Genomic DNA, 18,823 nt, shown 5'->3' on the forward strand with positions numbered 1-18,823 from the left:
GCCAGTGAAGTGAGTGCAGCAAGAGCTACATTGTAGCTTCCAACCCATCACATCATATACAATAATACAGTCAGATTATATGTTGGTGGTGTGTGTTATGAGGTGAACTCATAAATAAGATGCCCAAACTGAATAAATTGATGGAAAATGATTTAAATAAAACTGTTATGTACATCTGGATGTTAAAAGCTGTTTCTATGCAGCTGAAATCCTCATCACTTATCACAAACAGTTTATGAATTGAAAGATTATGTATTTAGCACTTTTTACCATGAGCCACTGCCCATGTCTTCAGTTGCTATTGGTAATCACCTGTCAAGTGTTGGCTCACATTTTCTGAGACTATGGGTGTTTTTGTTTTTTAAAAACTCATAAAGAGAAATACAGAAGCTATAAATCCCCATTTTGGAAATTTACATTGTCTGGCATCAACAACAGTACAAAGAACAAAGAACTCAGAAATCAGAAGAGGCTGTGAATTACTCAGCAAACACAAAATAACAAATCTGGGACAAGTTCAAAAGATTAACAGTTTTAATAAAATCCATGTCAAACATCAAAATACTGAAATGGCAAAAAAAAAGAAAGAAAAAAAACTTTTATTTATTTTTTTAAAATTTTGTACAAATCACAGTGGTTCAAAAATATTACAAATTTTTAAGTTTCAAAACAGTAGAGCAGCAAAACATTCTGATTGTTATATATTTTCTAGAAAGCCCTTAATAGTTTGTGAGTGTGGTGTGCTCTTTCTTTTGCCTTTTTTTAAAACTGTAATTAACACAATAACATGGAGCAGTTAATATTAATTAATCTCATGTGAGCCAATGGAAACAAAAAGTGCATAACAATACTATACAGTATGAACGACGCACCTCAAAATTGCAGTTGATAGCAGGGGTTAATGTCACCATGTGGGTCTATAGAAACACTCTCCCTGTCCTGGGCCTCTCCGTGCATAAGATCCTATGTATACACCGGCTTAGTAAATACATACAGTGTGGTGAGCATTTATAAGGTGAGAGGTTAATACCATCCGGGACTCAAAGTTACAACACTGTACAGTACAACTATCTTCATTAAAGCATTATATATATGTCGTTGCCACAGCTAATTTCTGCCTCTAGTCCAACCAGTAGTTCACAGATGCTGTTCCCCAAACAGAAATACGCCGACGTCACGCACGAACGCGACAGAGTAAACTGCAGCTAAATCGTGGAAGCAATAGGTCACACTACCGCATTTGGCTTGAAGAGAAAGAGATCATGGGAAAGTGGAAAAGTAATAATATATTTTCATTTATGATCAAGAAAACTGGTAAATACAAAGACTTGGCATACTTATCAAAAAAGTTGTATTAGGCTACATACTAGAAAGTGCAGGCACCTGAAAGAGTGCGAATACATTATTCTTGAAATTGCTGGTGTACTGGGTTTCTTGGTCATTTCATAATTGAAGTCGTCTGCTGCGTGTAGCTTCAGAGCAGGTGATGTAACTGAACTCGTGAAGCTCCGTATCTTACGTGATCGCTGGATGTTATCGCGATGACCCCAATAGCCAGTAACTGCTTTACGCCTCGAAGAAATACACTAAAGAAACATCGGCCCAGATCTACACAAGCTTTAAGATACTGTACATTAAAGAAAGCTGCCTGCTATTAATTCTGTGCTCAGGAGGCTGCGGGTGCAGTGCCGTCGGCCTGTCCAGAGCCAAATGAGTGAGATTTCACTGAAGGCACCGCAAAAAAAGACACCAAAGACTAAAGGAGGGTGTTCTCTCAGTCACTAGGCCTCACTTTAAAGGACGATCAGGCCTGCTAAGAGGGAAGAAGAGCTCCACCTTGAACAACTGTGGAGTGAAAAGGACGTGATGAGGAAATGACTACTGCAACATCCTACATCTGTGACGTGATGTATAGTGGTCGGTGTGGAGCAAACAGTGAAGGCTGAGTAAAGCTTACAGGGTTGTCAACCTCTTCTGACCCGTGACTCAATTTCACAATTCTCTGTTCTCATCTAATAAAGTGTTCAATTCACCCCCCCCCCCCCCCTCCAATTCAGAACATTTCCAATGACCAGAATCCCAAGGTTGAGAAACCCTGCTGTATATACAGTAACCCTACTAACACCAGAAACATGCATCGCCTTATTCCTCTGTCATCTCATGCAGGCTAAACCCCAGACACTAAACTTGGCTTCCAGCCATTTAGGACATTTGTGAAATATGTGTATTATAATACTTAATTTCATTGGAAATCTTGCTCTTTATACTTTTCAGGCGTACACCCTGTACCCAGTATCTTTCAAATCAAAACAATACGTTTGATGGATTGTATTAACTACAGTAAACAGGACGGCTATAACAATGCACAACAGCAACAGATCCTCTTGCGTTCATTCTTTAAAGCGAGGACGTGCCAGTTTATTATTTAAAGTTGTGCGTTTAGTGATGCTACCTTGAGCTGAGCTGAGCTCAACCGACCTGAGCATGAAGCCACACAGCATGAAAAAAGCTACTGTGGGGGATCGGTGCCAACACGATCTTAGGCAAAGAAGCTGGACAAGTCGCGTTCAGCTCTTCGCTATGGGGAAATTTGCAGGGTTTTTTCGAGTGGAAATAATGTGCTACAATCATTAGGCTTAGAAAAACAATCTTACATAAGGAACGATTCATGCTAAGCACAGAAAGGTACAGCAGAAAATAAAAAAAAAAGTGCATTCCAACACCGAGTGTCACTATAATGACAAAGTTAGGCCACCATGCAAATTACCCACATTCCAAATGTGTCTGCACGCCCCCCCCTGCCCCCACCCCCCTTTCCCCAGCGCACAGGCCAGCCAGTGCTCATTAAAAAGCTCTGCTTTCTCAAAGTCAGTGCTATTGAAAGCTACACTGCAGGAATCCACCAGATTCATTTTGATCAGCGCCTCTAAAATCGCCTGGTCGGTGGAGAATCCCGTCCGCGATGCGAGTCCTTCCGCATGCAAATGTAATTATTACCAATCTAGAAAGAGCATACTAATCTCAGGCCATGTGATTAGACCGACCTACTGTACGGCACCCTACCAATTCAAGGACTTTTTTTTTTTCTTCTGCTTACGACCGGCAGTGGGCAGACATCTCGACTCGCCCCATTAGAAAAGGCCCAGGGGTCCAGATAACATTGACAACGGCTCTGTGCTATTCAACAGTCCCAGTGATGCATTTTGTCGTTTGCACCTGTGCCGTTCCTGCTGCCACGTGTCAACGTGTCTTCTGTGAAAAAAAGGTCTATGGCTCAAGTTGGCTGAAACGAAATCGAGAGGGATCACGGCCGAGAGGGCACAAAGCGGCGCCATGATTCACTTTACACTCATGACATTACCATGGCCATTTGCATGCTGCGTCCGTCATGTGAGCAGCTGCAGAACCTGTCCGCAGGTTTGAATTGAGAGGAAGTTGTTAGAATCCCAAACTTCTTTGTAGTTTTGTCCGACTATAAGGCACGTGGACCAAGAGAAGAGGCTTAATGCATCAAGCCAACCATTAATAAGACAGATCTTAAAGCCCCGTTTTCTATGGGGAACTACATGGAGGCCATGGAAATCCATCAAAGACTGCCCCCCCCGCAACTTTCTCCTCTTTATCATTTCTTAGTTACCATATTCCTGCACAGGGATGAATCTAAATATCCACAGAGCCACTCCAACATAAAGGTTGCATGTAATTCCTACTGAGACTCGTGCTCCTCTTTCACTCTTTTTCACAGCGGATCCAGCTCAATTCTCACCTGGGTCTCGTGAGATCCTATCCGATGTCTATTTCAGCAGCTGACAATGACTGTAACACCCCGCCCAGGGAGGACGGCAGAACATGCCACGTCTCACACAATCTATCATCCTCCGTAACCTGTGTGAGGCTGAGGGGCGCAAACCCACAAATAGAACAATGTGCTAATAGAAACTCATTAACACGAGAGTCGCGTTTTTACATTCGGTACTAGAGCCCAAAGAAATTAGCACCCTTAGCTATAGAACTGGATTGGCTTTCAAACGCGGTTGTATATCAAACCATTTGTTATTCGAGACGACACTCACGATTGCAAAATGGAGCTAAAGTAGCATCATTTTCCTGGTTAAGGTCAGGGAAGCAAGGTTGTGAGTGTAAAAGCAGAAAGCTACACATTCGAAAAACCAATGATCTATAATGACCTCTGACAGACTGCTGAGGAAGAAAAACTGTGTCAACTATGAATAACATTATTGAATTTCTGCATGTTCACCACAGGTAAACACTAAAATAACTACACAGACGCTCAAACTGTGAACATTAAAAAAATGTGTTCTTGTGGACACTGTCTTATTGTGTCTTAAGCACCATTTTTAAATTTCAGCAAGAGGAATGGAAGGCAATGTCCAGCAGACGCCACCGCGAGGAGGGATTCAAATTCATAAGTTGTCGTGAGATACTTCCTCCGTCAGCCACGAGCCACTTCCCCTTCTCTCCTCCATCCTCGTGTGCCGATGAGAGGAAGCAGAGGTGAGGAGGACGAGGAAGAAAGGGATTAAAAGAATCGCAGCTTTGTGCATTCATAGTCAGGTGAAAATCAATAGTCAGGTGTTGTTTTTTTAAAAGTGCTAATAACACGGTGCACATGCTTTGATTGGTTGAAGTTATGCTTATGATCGTAACAACTGAAAAATAAACGCAGGCATTAACACTGTTGGCGTGAAGGTTAGTGCCGGGGCCCTGAGCAGTGCTGCCCCCGGTGTCGTAGGGGTGTAAAGGCAGGCTGGCTGAGGTGCTCGAACGCACCCCAGCGGACATGGACGTTAGAAGCTTATTTGTTTAATACTGTATCCATCATTCCCCCATGGCAGAGGGGACTTTAATACCCCCCCCCCACCCCCGTCATTGCTACAGAGTGGTGTCTTGAATGTCTCCGAAGTGCAGCTTGGTGAATCCAACTCATCGAGGAGAGCTTGTGATTTTGTTTTGTGTCAGGTGCGGAGTGCAAGAGGAGGGGGCGGAACATGCAGGGGTGGAGGCCAAACGCCGAGGACCACGTCAGGTCTGGAGGTTAATAGCCATGGTCAAGCCTCCAGACTGGAGCGTCCTAAAGACTGGAGCGTCCTAACGTGCTAACGGATTTATGGTTACCCTTACGCCCCTAAAATCTGGGCTCTAGATTAACAGTCCCATCTTCGCAGGTTTCAATGGCAATCATCAAAGTCCTCCGCACTTCCTGGGAGTGGTGCGCACCATTTACCCCTGATAATAGTGTCCCAGAAGGCGCAACATTTTATAGAAAAAGGTCAAATATCAAAATAACAATGACGTTGCCAGCATCAGTTCCTGGGAATCCAGTGCTGGGTTTTAGAGGGGGTGGACCTGGGGCACGTGTTTGGAGGGGGAAGCTAACAGTCTGTGGAAAATTAAAGGCAGAGGTGAGCTCCCTGAGAGGAGCTGCCATGGTCAATGTGTAATAGTCTTTAAGGTCAATGTGAAGGGTGGCGACTGAGAGAGATAGAGAGCCCTTGCTCCAAGTTCAGTCACTCAAATGCGGGGAGACACGGTGAGCGCTGGTGGAGGGACAGAGCTCTCGTGGGAGGGGCCAGGGGGCTCTCATAGATCGGGGCTGCTGGGAAGCACTCAACTCGGAAGCATCACTCAAACCGCACAAAAACACTCGCACACACGTACACATGCCAACCCTTCAGTTCAGCCCACACTTTTGTCACACAAGCATACCAAAATGCACTCATGAAGTCACCCACAAATATAAAGAGGCACATACATTCCCCCGAACATGCTGACCTTCAGGCATAGTAGCACTGAGAGTCGTGTCTCCACTGGTCGAGGATTCAGAGCTGATCTCCTCCTCTGTACGCTTTGCAAGGGGGTTGGGGGTTCCTGGGTGCGATCACCCGGGTTAGGATGAAAACGTCCGCGGAGGACACCCTTTAGGAGACATGCGAAGAGGAGGACGAGTGCCTCCAGAAACACCAGCCCCGCTTGATGTGCTGCTTGCGCAAGATCTCCTCCTCGTGCTCGCGCTCCTTCTGCGAGCGCAGGTAGCGGTCCTCCTCCTTCAGGAACCACACCGGAGGCCAGCGCTGCTTCTCAAAGTGCCTTTGGTTGTCTGCAGAGGAGGAAAAGAATAGGAAACATTTGAAGACGTTTTTCGGGAATAATTTCACATATGCACGAGAGCAATAGAGGGGTGGATGGAAGAACCAAATATTTTAAAAGAGAACAAATCAACAAAGACAATAATCTTGCACAGTGAGGGATCAAGGAATAATATTACCACTAAAAAGGGACACAAGGAAGCAAACACTACTGTAAGTAAAATGTAAGGGCAATTAAAGATTATTTTACGTTTAAAAAAACCCACGAGATTATATTTCAGCAATGGTTATGGTTTCCCGTGGTCATATTACTATGCTTTATTTGTCAAATTTGGGGATGGATATTACCTTTGTAATATGACGCAAGACACTATTTCTTTTCCCTGTTTTTGATTTTCTTTAAAAACACAGCACATGAGGGGCTTGTGTGTGCTTACAATGTACAACCCATGCTCTAATTCCTTAGTGGTGGGCATATAAGAAAATATTTCTGTTCAAACCAACACTGCAAAGCTAAATTCTTCTGGATGTACAAAAAAAAAGATTCAGATCAGGGCAAAGAGAGGTGCAGGTGTCTGTACCTGGACACATGGACTTCATGTCTTTGGGAAACTTGCGGCAGATGCTATTATAATTAGTGCAGATGTGGTGGAGACACCAGGCTGAAAGTTGCTTGGCATTGTGGAACTGCAAAAAGGACAAACAGAGGAGAAATGAGGAGTCATCATAGCTCTGAAAAAAACATGTATTCATGGTTTTTCCTTTCGCTAAATTAACAATATGCAACTTTTATTATTTAAAGCACAGTGGTAGTTTTGCAGGAACAGACCTGTGCAAGCTCCACGTAAGCCAACACCTGTCCATCAATGTCACCTCCTTTCACTGACAACTGGAGAAGCTCGTCCACAGCGTGCTGTTCTGAAGGTGCACAACATGCACACAGTCGTGTCAATATGTGCCGTTTACATACACCAATGACATGGGCCTGCATTTTCATCGCCAAGCCATAAATGCTTATTCTTTCTGGCAGTCTGAATTAAACTTTAAAATAGCACATTTTGCGACACACTGTCAGTACAAGACATTCAGATGAATAGGTAGCAGGATGTAAGTAGTAAAACCTTCATCAAATTTCTAAGAGGAAGCGTCTTTACCTGTGAGGGCGACAAGGCGCGGCAAGCAGAGGCGGTTGGCCAGAATGATCAGTTCCATGGGCTCCAGACCAGGACAGGGCGTCAGCAGACCACAGTACAGGAACTCCAGCACCCCATGCATACAGGCTGCACTGGTGTTGGGAATGGATACCTAGGAAATGACATCAAGAGGAAATAGGGAAAACATGAGACTGAATATCAACTAAGAAAATGAATGGACTTGTTCAGGATTTGAATTTCATTTCATTACACGAGTTCATGCTACGCCAGGATGCGTCGCATGTGTGTGTCTTCTCCTGCACTTGAACATTTGTGTTGAGCCACAAATTAATGTGTTGGCTGAGTCATACAGTACGTGGCACCATGGCGGGAAATGTGTGGGGTCCTATGAAGACTGATATCAAAGAGAGCATTCCTGTGGGTATTTGGAGGTAAAGGGCAGAGGACATCCTGTTCTCGTCACATTACCTTTGATCTAAGCTCAAATGAAAAAAGCACCGTCTGGGGGCTAGTGATGTGAGCAACGTGGCCAACGCTGAAGATCCCACGGCACAAACTGGCAACCCTATACGCTGAGCAGAGTGAGATGCCAGCGCAGCCTTATTGTGCAGATTCAGACCCTTCACATAAATTTAAACTCTCAGACGGGCTGTATCAATATTCTCCAAGAACATACCATGATGCATCATATTATCATCATTCTTCTCTCGTAATGAGTGGAAATAACCTATGAATATAGGACATACACATGCTGTGTTTAAGATGATGGTTAAACAACAAATGAAACATATGATAGCGGAGCAAATATCCACGATAAAAACAGTCACCTGCCAAAGCATGCAAATGAGCAAGACCCCTTAGTGGGCCCTAATTACTGTAAGTCAAGACCAACGGCGATTCAGCGGCAGGTAATGCGGTTTATTACCCAGAAAGGGCGGAAGAAAGGTAAATGATGACGAGCGCGATGGAATGACCCCTCCGGGGGCTCTCTGTGTGTGCCCACTGAGACACTCTTCAGCCTCCACTACCCCTAACCAATTAGGAGATGTCATGTTGGTGTGACCTCTCATTACGACACCGACAACAAGGGGGGGGGGGGGGGGGGGGGTCTCCGGAGCTTCAAGCCACAGCGGGAGACGGGAAGCATTAATGAGTGGACACGTTCACAGAGTGACAAGACATTTATGGACACAGCTGTAACTGAAATGTTCTCTTTACCTCCCCCCAGTGGTCAACTAGGAGTTTTAGCGTAAGTTGAGTTTATTTGCAAAGAGTAAAAAAAAAAAAAAAACCAGAAGGGAACTGGAATTTAAAAAGGCCACTACCACGGATAAGGAAGTTGAAGGGAGGGCATTAGGAAAATTGAGGCCAATCTTTCCCTACAGGGGAAAAAAAAGTTGGTTTTCTGCAGATAACAATTCCTGTTGACTCCGATGTCTCCTCTTATCTCGAGAGTAAGACAGGAGCTTAACAGGCTCTCACATTTGACAACACACCGCTGTTATGCACACTCACATTGTGAACACAAGACCACAAACACACACACACCTAGAACATAATCCAGGGTGCACCATGACACGCGCAGCCAGTCTTGATTTCTACACCACAGCTTAAACCTTTTGGCCCAGCACCGTTGGTCCAATGAGGTTTTTTTTCACGAGGAGGCTTGTGTAAGAAATGTCTTTAACATTGCTAATGCCAATAATCCTGCAAATGATAATGTTCACACTAAATCTGTGCCCTTATCTTATTGCTGTTCTGGCCGCAATTAGAATAACTGTGTTATCACATAACAGCATGAACGCTGAAATGTGTGAGCCTAAAAATATTGAGAAGTGTGACTTGAGCATGGAAATAGATCGGCACTGGCTCAACACATGCTACTCTCACTCCCTTGTAGAGTTTTCCCACATTTTCATGTAATGGATTTTGAGAATGCATTTGTAATATTATAATTATGATGAAGTTTCCTGTTCATTTCCATAATCCACATTATACTCAAGTCTAAGTTTAAATGGCTCTATGAATATTCCCTCGCAGACGCTGCAGAAGTTGACAGCTGCTCAATATTTACTTTATTCGGCTGCAGCTTGTTCACAAAGTAAATAAAATGTACAACTTTCACATACGTGAAGAACCACCATATCACTATAGATGTGATTCCAGTGGAAGTTGATGGACAATGATATTTAATTATCACCCTAATTTACCAGACTTACCAGCCAGATTTTGTAAATTTCCAACATCATTATCTTCCAATGCTGATTCTCTTTTCGAGTCACTGAATAGAACGAGACAATCTGCTTCAGTTGAAATACCGGTGCTTTAGTTCGCATTGCTGCTCAGAAACATGCATCTCAAGCTTAATTTCCTCCATGAACACATGGATAATAAATCAGCAATCCTGAAAATATGTGTCCACAGAGGAAAGGAGCCACCATCGAAGCAATGCGAAAACAAACACACTTCGTGGACATACAGCATGTAAGTGCTGACATCTCTGTTGGGCAGGGCACCTGCCTTCTGTGCTGTGCCAGCTTCACGGACTGTGTGGAGTAACCATAGACACCGGCAGCCCACCGACAACACTGTGCCCCCTCAGTGATGCTGATGTCCTGTTCTCACCATTGACCACAATAGATGCAATTCACACCCACTCTTGAATAAAATCCAGGTTATCCACGGTGAAAAACAAAAAGTTTTTTATTCTTTCCACGTTCTACGTTAGCTTTCTTTTGATATGCCTTCTGTAACGTTGAGAGTTACACCGAAGGGAAATACACAACAACATTATTCCCTGCCTCTCTCTCTCTTCATCTTTTCATTTCTTTCTCGCTTCCAGTCCTTCTGAGGGCCTGGATCTATGTAACCTAACCAGGCTGACCTTGAAAGTAACAATACCCGAGGGGATCTGGTTCTGCAACACAGTCCGGGAAGGGACATCGACGCAAAGAGACATGAACTTCCTCTCTGGTTCGGCCGGGTCCGGTGCACAGGCTCTAACAACCGGAGGAGTACTGAGTGACCAGAAGCTGAGCCTCAGGTGAGCGCACATCTGAAGTAACCAGACCCGGCACTTAGGGAAGGCCGGCCTCACAACATGTGCTCTTCTGGGCTCACTTGAGGTACTGAGACGAGTTACTGCACAGTCCTCATTGGACTGTCACAATCCTGAACATGCACACACAAATTTTGCAATGTGTCTGGCAGGAGGCCGTCTTTAATAAGCCGGCATGTTAATACTTGTGTCCACATGGTTTGTAATTAAATCTGATAACATGCTATAAACCTTCACATATTAGAAGCACACAGTGACAACACAGACACAAGACCGGGTTTCTATACACTGTCATGAAGAGCTCCATATCCAAAGTAATAAACCCTATGTAAACATTTACCTTTACCTAATTTATTGATTCTTTTATGAGGCATTAGTGCTGTTGTTGACACATGCTCAGGTTGCCCCCGAAGACGGAGTACGCTGTTGTAAATTTCCCAGGATGGCTCTTCAGAACCTTAATGTAACGACCCCAACCCCGTGTCCGGTATGCGTGAGCTCACCTCCTCGACGTAGCTTTCCATGAACGAGCCCCGGAACATGGCAGCCATCCAGTCACAGCTGGAGATGAGCAGGGGCTTGTGGGCCGGGAGGCAGCCATCGTCCAGGCGAAACACCACATCTAAAACCGGGGTGGGAAAAGAGCATTCATCTCGTGGAGTGCCACAGAAGCCCAAGCTACAGAAAGGGGGAAACAAAGACAAGGCAGACGTCCAGACACACGCACAGGCAGACGAGAAGGCCAGACAGAAACACACAAAGACATAGACACAGGTACACAGACAGACAGAGAGATAAATTGACAGAAGGACAGAACGGCTTTTGACACAGAGTAAGGGAAGGAGAGCGGGTCGCGTGGATTCGGTGTTTCTGAACGAAAAAATTCAACTGAATTCAGCCCTAAGGTGGCAACTGGTATAAAGCAGATAACTTCATTTATCAATGGAATTCATTGTATTTCAAAGGAAGATCCCCCCATTGTAATATTCATGAAGACAACAGAGAGAAAGAAGTGAAAGTGAGACAGCAGGTGCTGTTGTAACATGCAAACACAACAGTTAAGGGGGACAGACCAACACCACATCACACAAGAGCAAACATGACAACCAAGCAGACTGAAACAAGAGTCCGTCATCAAGTCCCTTGATGACTTCAAAGAAAACGGATTAACCACAACACATGAAATCTATATTTTATAACAAATATTCAACGGGAAATATACAGAAAAATACACAGTATGTACAGAGATAGAGACAGAAAGATAGTGCTGGAAAACAGCAGAATCTTTCTTTCACAATCTCATCATCAGCCGCTCCCTCTCTCTCTCTCACAAACACACACACACACACGTACAGACGAGCACACATACAACCTGCTGACGCACACATGGAAAACATCCACAATGAAAGGAATCCTACTGAGAGAATATTGAGGTACTGTTTACCCGCAAAGGTCCCTTTGTTGAGACCCTCCTTGATGCGGTTGGCTCTGCGGACGTGAAAGGCCTTGGTGATCTCCTGGTTCATGAAGCTCTCTCTGTTCAGAACGTTGGCCACCATCATCCGCAGGTCGAACACCTCAAGCAGCTCCGCTATGGTGGCCACCTGCATCAGATCGCCGCGGCCCTCATCCAGACTGCCCGTGTACAGGTACTGAAGCACCGCCTGAAATCAGAGTCACCCGAGAGGTCAGACAAACAGCTTTGGAACAACTGCAATGTATGTATGAATATATATGTTTTAGTAATTTAGTTGCTCTTAAGTCCATCACCTTGAATGGCTCTTCCTGAATAAGCGCATCCATGGCTACCACAGTCATAAGACGTGGTCTTCCAGTCATCGGATCATCAACATGCTCCAGACACACACTCAGGAACCCTCTCCCCCATCCGGAAAGGGCTCGCCCGGTACCCCGAGCTCCCAGGGAGTACTGGGCTCGAGAGGGGAGTGCATTATCACTCTGGGAAGTCCTCAAAGAGCCCTGCTGGAGCAGCTGGGGTCGATTCAGGCCACGCACTCCCCCATCAGCCCCGTCTTTGTCAATGTCCAGGCTCTTCGTGCGCCCAGCTTGCTCCTTGGCTCCCCTCCGGCTTTGCTCATCTGCCTCGGCGCACTCCAAGTTCTCCTTATTCTCCTGTTCCTCCCCCCGCGGCGCCATGCACAATCCGCCGAGGTCAAGGGTGAAGAGGTCATAAAACTTGGAGCAGGAAGTGGCCAGATAAACTTTGTGTGCAAATACGCGAGTAATGCCACCCTGCAGAAGGAAAAGAACATCTGCACACAGTGGCTGGCAGAAGAGAGAATCTGGGCCCTCGCCGTCCGTGGGAGGGGGGTCTGGGATGCCCACAATGGGGCGTGGTGGGCGCGGGGGCAGGAAGGGCGCCTGGAGGAGGGGCCTCTGGACCCTTTTCAGGTGGGACTTCCAGAACTGCAGGTGTCGACGGGAGATCAGGGCGGCTCGGATGGCATTGTCAAAAACATCTTTCACTCCGAACTGGGCAACAATGCTGGTCTCAAAGTAGGGTATCCCAAGTTCCTTCGCCACCTCGTGGCCTCTCTCGGGAGGAAGTATATCTGTAGGCTTGATTGGTCTGGAAGAGATAATCGTTAAATGTGTGAAATACAAGCTAGGAAGGAAAAAAGTGGAGTTGTCTTCATCATTTTACCAACATTTACCTACTTTATTGTCAATATACAGAAGATGAAATGATTGTTATGGATGAAATGCAAAGGCACAAAAAAATATATATTCTCCACAACATCGATCAACTCTGTCTCATATGTGGTGATTCAGTTTTTGCTGTTACTCCTTAACACTGATTAACAAAAGCCCCCATGGGGCAGATTCCATCCAAATGTGTCTCACTTGGCCAGGGGGCGTCGTGCACGGTTAACCGCATCCAGGTCGGCGTAGCGCAGATCCAGCTGGCAGCCGACCAGGATGATGGGTGTCCTGGGACAGAAGTGCTTGATCTCCGGGAACCACATGGTGCGAACGTGGCGCAAGGAATTGGGATTGGCCAGAGAGAAGCAGAGCACCACGACATCCGACCTGCGGGAAACAAGGGGGAGATAAAAAAAAAAAGTCTTCTTTTGATGCACTTACAACTGAAGAGATGATTTCTTGTGTCATGGGCAAGGGATGTCTGCAGCGAGAAGACCTACGATAGTTGATGGAGTAAAGACAGAAAAGAAAGAAAGAAAGAAAAGGGGCTCCCCGAACATCTCGTCACTTAATGTTTAAACAGGAATGATACGTGTATGGAAGAAACTTGTTAAGCTGTGCCAAAGCATGGCTGGATCATGGAGAGCGTCCCTGAAATGAGGTGGGTCACTAGACGTATGAGCGTGGGCGGGTCTGTTCAATATGTGTTTATGTGTACGAGTCGAGGCCTCTGGGCTGCTGATCTGCGTTGCCCGTCTCTCGCACGCTCTTACGTAAATGTCCCTAAGCCCTCCAGGGCTACATGGACCACAAAGAGGAGGCTAAGAATAGATCACGACACACGCACAAAAAAAGGCTAATTTCCTCAACCGATGTGTTTGAGCAAACTGTTCTGCGGGGTTGAAATTTCAGTGACATGTTGGCACATGTTGTGTGTTTCATGGTAATGTTTGATAGGGCTCTGTTTCAGTTGGACAAATCATTTGGGGTCAGCACAATGCGGACAGGGCAAAAATCTACAATTCCTAAATTATCTACTTCTTAAAACATCACAACAACACAAGGACTTTTGACCCCAGTAACTTCAGTATTCCATTAACCATCACTTATAACCTGCAGATAATGGAATAAATGATCCTGTTTTTGACATTTACCATACACTATCTATCAGAGGATGTGAGATGCTACACTGAATCTTGATTTTGAGAGCAGCATTACACTTCCCTCTGGCAATGTACCTGTGCTACAGCAAACATGGCCTATTTACTGAGCTACACTGCAATCTACTTGTTCACAAGATAGTGAGCATCCTTGAAGAGGTTATAACAAATACAAAAAAAACCTAACTTGACAATACGTAGCTGAGTGACAAGCTGACTTATACCTAAGGATACAGACAGCACTGAACCAATTGAATAGCTAGAAAATGACTTTTTTTACAGTGTAGACATGGGTCGCATAGTCCATCTTTGCTTCCACTAATGTAATCTCTCAAAAGCTCCAATGCCCAAGGCCATAAAAGACACTGCCAAAGCATTGCATCACAGCTCGCTCACACACGCACGCGCGCGCGCACACGCACACACACACACACACACACACACACACACACACACACACACACACACACACACACACACACACACACACACATGCGCGTGTGCACACAAACAGGAATTCCCATTAGCACTTTGTCAAAGGATCGTTACCATGGCTTAGTCACTTTGAGGTCATGTTATGTGTACGTGCCGTTGCTCTCGTGGCTACATTTAAGCCGTATTGCCAAAGTTTGGGCCAGTGAACCTTGATCGCACTTGCATTGTACAGTATTTGCCATCAACGTTGTAAAGAATGGGGGCGGGACACACTCGCAAAGGCTTGTGAGCCCTTGAAGGCTTTAGAATCTGTCTGAGCGTAGCCTATTTTTCAAATGCCGCTGTTGTGAGGGTGAAGGTGAACTTTACAAAGTATAAACCCAAGGAATCACTGATGCTGCTTAGCGCTGCAGAGCCTCCTCCAGGTTCCACCGGCAGGACAACCAGTTAACCCAGATACTGTATTTATGTGTACGTTGCTCTGTTTGCAATGGAAAACTGCCACAAAGGAGAGGTAAAACAAATGGAGACAATACAGGCAGCTGTGACGAGGCGATCAGTGAAGGCACAGTGGGGCGTGGGAGCTCATGAGACTTTTGTATTAATACACAAGTGACACCATAGAACAGAATTCAAAGTAGTGTCATTTCACTTGTTTGGTTCTGCGTGAGCGCACCCGGAGCATCATGTGAATTGTTAAACAAACACAGAATAGTGAAGGCTTGACGTGTGAACATACACCGATTAGCTGTGACATCAAAATTAGTTACCGCTGTGATCAACAGTTCCACCACAGTGCCTGGTTAATTAGTGATGTGTGTGTGTGTTATGTAAGAAATCACACACACACACACACACACACACACACACACACACACACACACACACACACACACACACACACACACACACACACACACACACACACACACACACACACAATATAGCAATGAATACGTGTCATGCAGGAGCATGCATTCCTCAGTCTGGTACGATAGGCCTCATCAGTCATTAAGTCTGTCACAACAGTACAATAAAATGTAACAATGCATCCCTGAGAGACCAACAACAATGCCTGCAAAGTGCAATATGAGATTGTTTTGCAGTTTAAGTTGAAAAGAAGATAAGAAATTAACCTGAGGTTGGCTCAGGTCAAGTTTGGCTTTTAAGGCTGAGAATGTTTTTCTCGTTAAACAAGGCATGTGACATTCTGGGTCTTGTCTGACAATGTGATGTTTCGAGTTTTGATAGTGTTGGAGTTGAGTAACTGGATAATGAGGGAAATGGGGGAGAGTGGAGGTCAAGTGAGGTAGAGAGGAGTCTGAGGGCAGGTCGGAGGAGGGAGAGGGCTTGGCCCAAAGTTAAGAAGGGGTTGAACAGTCGCAAAGAGGAGGCGGGGGAAAAGGAGGAGGAAGAAGAAGAGGAGGTCCATGCCTGGACTTGCAGGAGGCAGGCAGGCAGAAAACAGCTGAGCTGGCACTGTGTCTTTATCAGCTGACTGCAAGCTGACAAAGCATATAGGGCATGCAGAGAGACACGCAAACACACACAAACACACACGCACAGAAGCAGATCACTGCGTACTGATGTACAGACACTGAGAGAGTGACAGGACACAACAGTGGGCAGGAAATTGGAGCCGGAAACTAAACTACACGCAACCTACGAAAGCACAAATGCCCGGATTCTGCTTTGGCAGTGCTTTCGCACTTTCACATTCACACCCATAAATGAGTTTTGATAGCGGGATGGGGAGTAGGAGGATAGAGCGATGATCCAATCATGTCAGCGAACGAAGGGTGGGACATAAAAGCAAATATAACTTTTGAGTAAGTAAATGTTATGTGGGCGTGACAGACTAGTGCAATTCTCATTGTAAATTAGATTCTCCTGAATTGGCCAACAATGACTTATTAGCTAGTATTAGCTCAAGGAAATTGTGTCAGTGCCTTACAATTTATGTTGTATAAATTGTAATTTAGTGCGTGCGTGCGTGCGTGCGTGCGTGCTCACCTGCCATAGGCAAACCGTCTGTCTTTGTGATGATCCCCGAATGTGTCCCATAGTCTCAGGGACACACTGACCTCATCCACTACATCACGAGATCTCTCTAACACCTGCAACACAGACACATATCCCTGTAATCAAGTCAAAAGGTCTTCCTGCCGCTGTGATGTTTCTGGGGGAATTGAAGGATTACGCAATCAATGAGCTTAGTGGGGAAAAAAAAAAAGTCATAATGTCAAACTTTCTTTAATAAGAAAGTATGTAAGGAGATGATTTTCGCCAGTTACAAATGCACATTAGTGCTGCAAATGACGATTATTTTCATTGCCGATTAATCTGACGAAAAATTGTTCTCGTGACGTTTTGTTTCATCCACACACCAAAGATATTTAGTTCATTGTCATAGTGGAGCAAAGAAAATATAATATTATATATATAATCTTTCATAAAAACTACTTGAGCCGATGATTCGTTTATCAAAATAGTTGGCAATTAATTTCGTAGTCGATTACTAATCAAGTAATCGATTAACTATTAACAAAATTATCCTCAGTACCATTTCCAAAATGTGTACCCAAGTTTGTCTATATGAGGCTCTTTCTCTTTGCCTGTGTGTACATGTATGCGTGTGCCCACCTCCTGGCATACACGGTACTGGTCGATGGCCCACACGGTTGGCACGTGGGTGGCAAGCAGCTGATACTGTGTGAGGGTGGCATTGCAGGCCCGGGCACAGATTAGCCTGGTCTTGCCTACTGCGTTGTCTCCAACCACCACACATTTAATGGTTTCCACATTGGGCCGCTCATAGTCTGTGTCTATATCCATCGAGAGGGCCCTGGAGAATAGGAGAGAGAGAGAAATGGGGTTAATTCAATGGTCGCGAAAAATTAAAATCACATTGATCAAGTATCCCAGGAGGAATGACACTGCATTTCAAGCAGTGAAAATGAACTGGCATCAGGCGCGGTAGGTTTTTAACGGTTGCCCGGTCCAGGCTAGGGAAGCTTTGTTAAGTCTCTAAGCCTCCGTAGGCTATAATGACCAGTGTTCGGGGGCTTCTGCCAAACTCCTCAATGGAACACATGGTTCGCAGGCTGAGGAAAAGAGGGACCGCAGTGCTATTTCTGTAACAACACACACACACACACACACACACACAGACACACTTAAAAAGAAAGAGGGAGCGAGAGAAAGACAAAGAGAGACTCTCCTTGAGCTCACTGTCCCTTTTCTCCTCCTGCTGAAAACTGACGGTAAAATCCTTCATAAAGTCAAATGTGTTCAACTTTGTAGGTCACTCAGCTGCGCGGACTGCTGTGCATCACCTTTTGGGGTAAAACATATTTACTGAAGGTTTGCTCAAAGGAAAAAAAACAACAAAAAACGTGGCTGCATGGTTGTTTGACCACCTGTCAGCCACAGACTGAACCTCAGCACATGACGGAGGTGGTTATGTGCACAGCTCAACTGACTTCCTCTTTTTAAAACCACACAAGCTTATCAGAATCCCCTGTCCATAAACTGCTTACAAACATTTCTGACATGTCAAATCACACGTTAGAACCATTTAACCTGTACCTGTAGTCAGCTAATCAGTCCATCCGTCCTTGCAACTTGTTCAAAGAACCAGCCCAAGGTCCCACAAATAGAGCATCTGAAACATTCATAAAGGCCTTCGCTTGTTATTCCATTCACGTGTGGGCCAGTGCAGCACTCCCATCCAGCACTGACACACACCGGCAGCTAAAAATGGCATCCATTCATCGGACACACGAGCCATGTGTGCGCCCCGGCTATTCAGCCGTGACCTGCTCGCCTGCATCCCCACTCACCTCCAACCTGTTCATCACTTTATACTGCTGCGGTGCACAACCTTCCCCAAGAGAGACACAAGTCATTGATTTTCCTTGTCAGAAACAACATGAAACATCTTAATGTTTCCTGATTTCCTGTCAAAGGACTATGTCAGCAAGTAGAGCACAGCGCAGGGATCCTACCTTTGTCTGTCTGAGCCGAGTCTGTCCAAGAAGCTACTTCCTGAATGGTCCATATGGAACAGAAAGTTCAGAGGAATACTTTTTTTTCTTTCTTTCTTTTTTTGGCCCTTGCCACCTCTCAGGCTACAACACCGTGAGAGACACGTACCACAGATAGAGAAGAAGAGAGATAGAAGAGGCAATAAAAAAGAGCCCCAGCCAACGTGCCTAACGGTCACTGCAGCTGCCAAAGCTGCCG

The 18,823-nt window shown here is 45.2% G+C and overlaps 1 protein-coding gene across 5 annotated transcripts in view; it reads right to left on the reverse strand.

Moving 5' to 3' along the window:
• Positions 1-583: 583 nt before the first annotated feature.
• The window catches only part of rhobtb4 (Rho related BTB domain containing 4), a 37,991-nt gene continuing 19,751 nt past the window's right edge, over positions 584-18,823 (reverse strand). For all 5 annotated transcript variants that reach the window (XM_035638739.2, XM_035638735.2, XM_035638738.2 and 2 more), the window contains 10 exons: positions 17,222-17,423; positions 16,592-16,695; positions 13,185-13,370; positions 12,090-12,909; positions 11,764-11,983; positions 10,823-10,941; positions 7,262-7,412; positions 6,937-7,025; positions 6,689-6,794; positions 584-6,118 (listed from right to left, as the gene is read on the reverse strand). In XM_035638739.2, the coding sequence (XP_035494632.1) occupies positions 5,940-6,118; positions 6,689-6,794; positions 6,937-7,025; positions 7,262-7,412; positions 10,823-10,941; positions 11,764-11,983; positions 12,090-12,909; positions 13,185-13,370; positions 16,592-16,695; positions 17,222-17,413 (2,166 nt within the window). In that variant the 5' untranslated portion in view covers positions 17,414-17,423 and the 3' untranslated portion in view covers positions 584-5,939. The remainder of the gene's footprint in view (positions 6,119-6,688; positions 6,795-6,936; positions 7,026-7,261; positions 7,413-10,822; positions 10,942-11,763; positions 11,984-12,089; positions 12,910-13,184; positions 13,371-16,591; positions 16,696-17,221; positions 17,424-18,823) is intronic.

This window comes from Scophthalmus maximus, chromosome 19 (genome assembly GCF_022379125.1).
Source record: "Scophthalmus maximus strain ysfricsl-2021 chromosome 19, ASM2237912v1, whole genome shotgun sequence".
In the NCBI taxonomy this organism is placed as follows: domain Eukaryota; kingdom Metazoa; phylum Chordata; class Actinopteri; order Pleuronectiformes; family Scophthalmidae; genus Scophthalmus; species Scophthalmus maximus.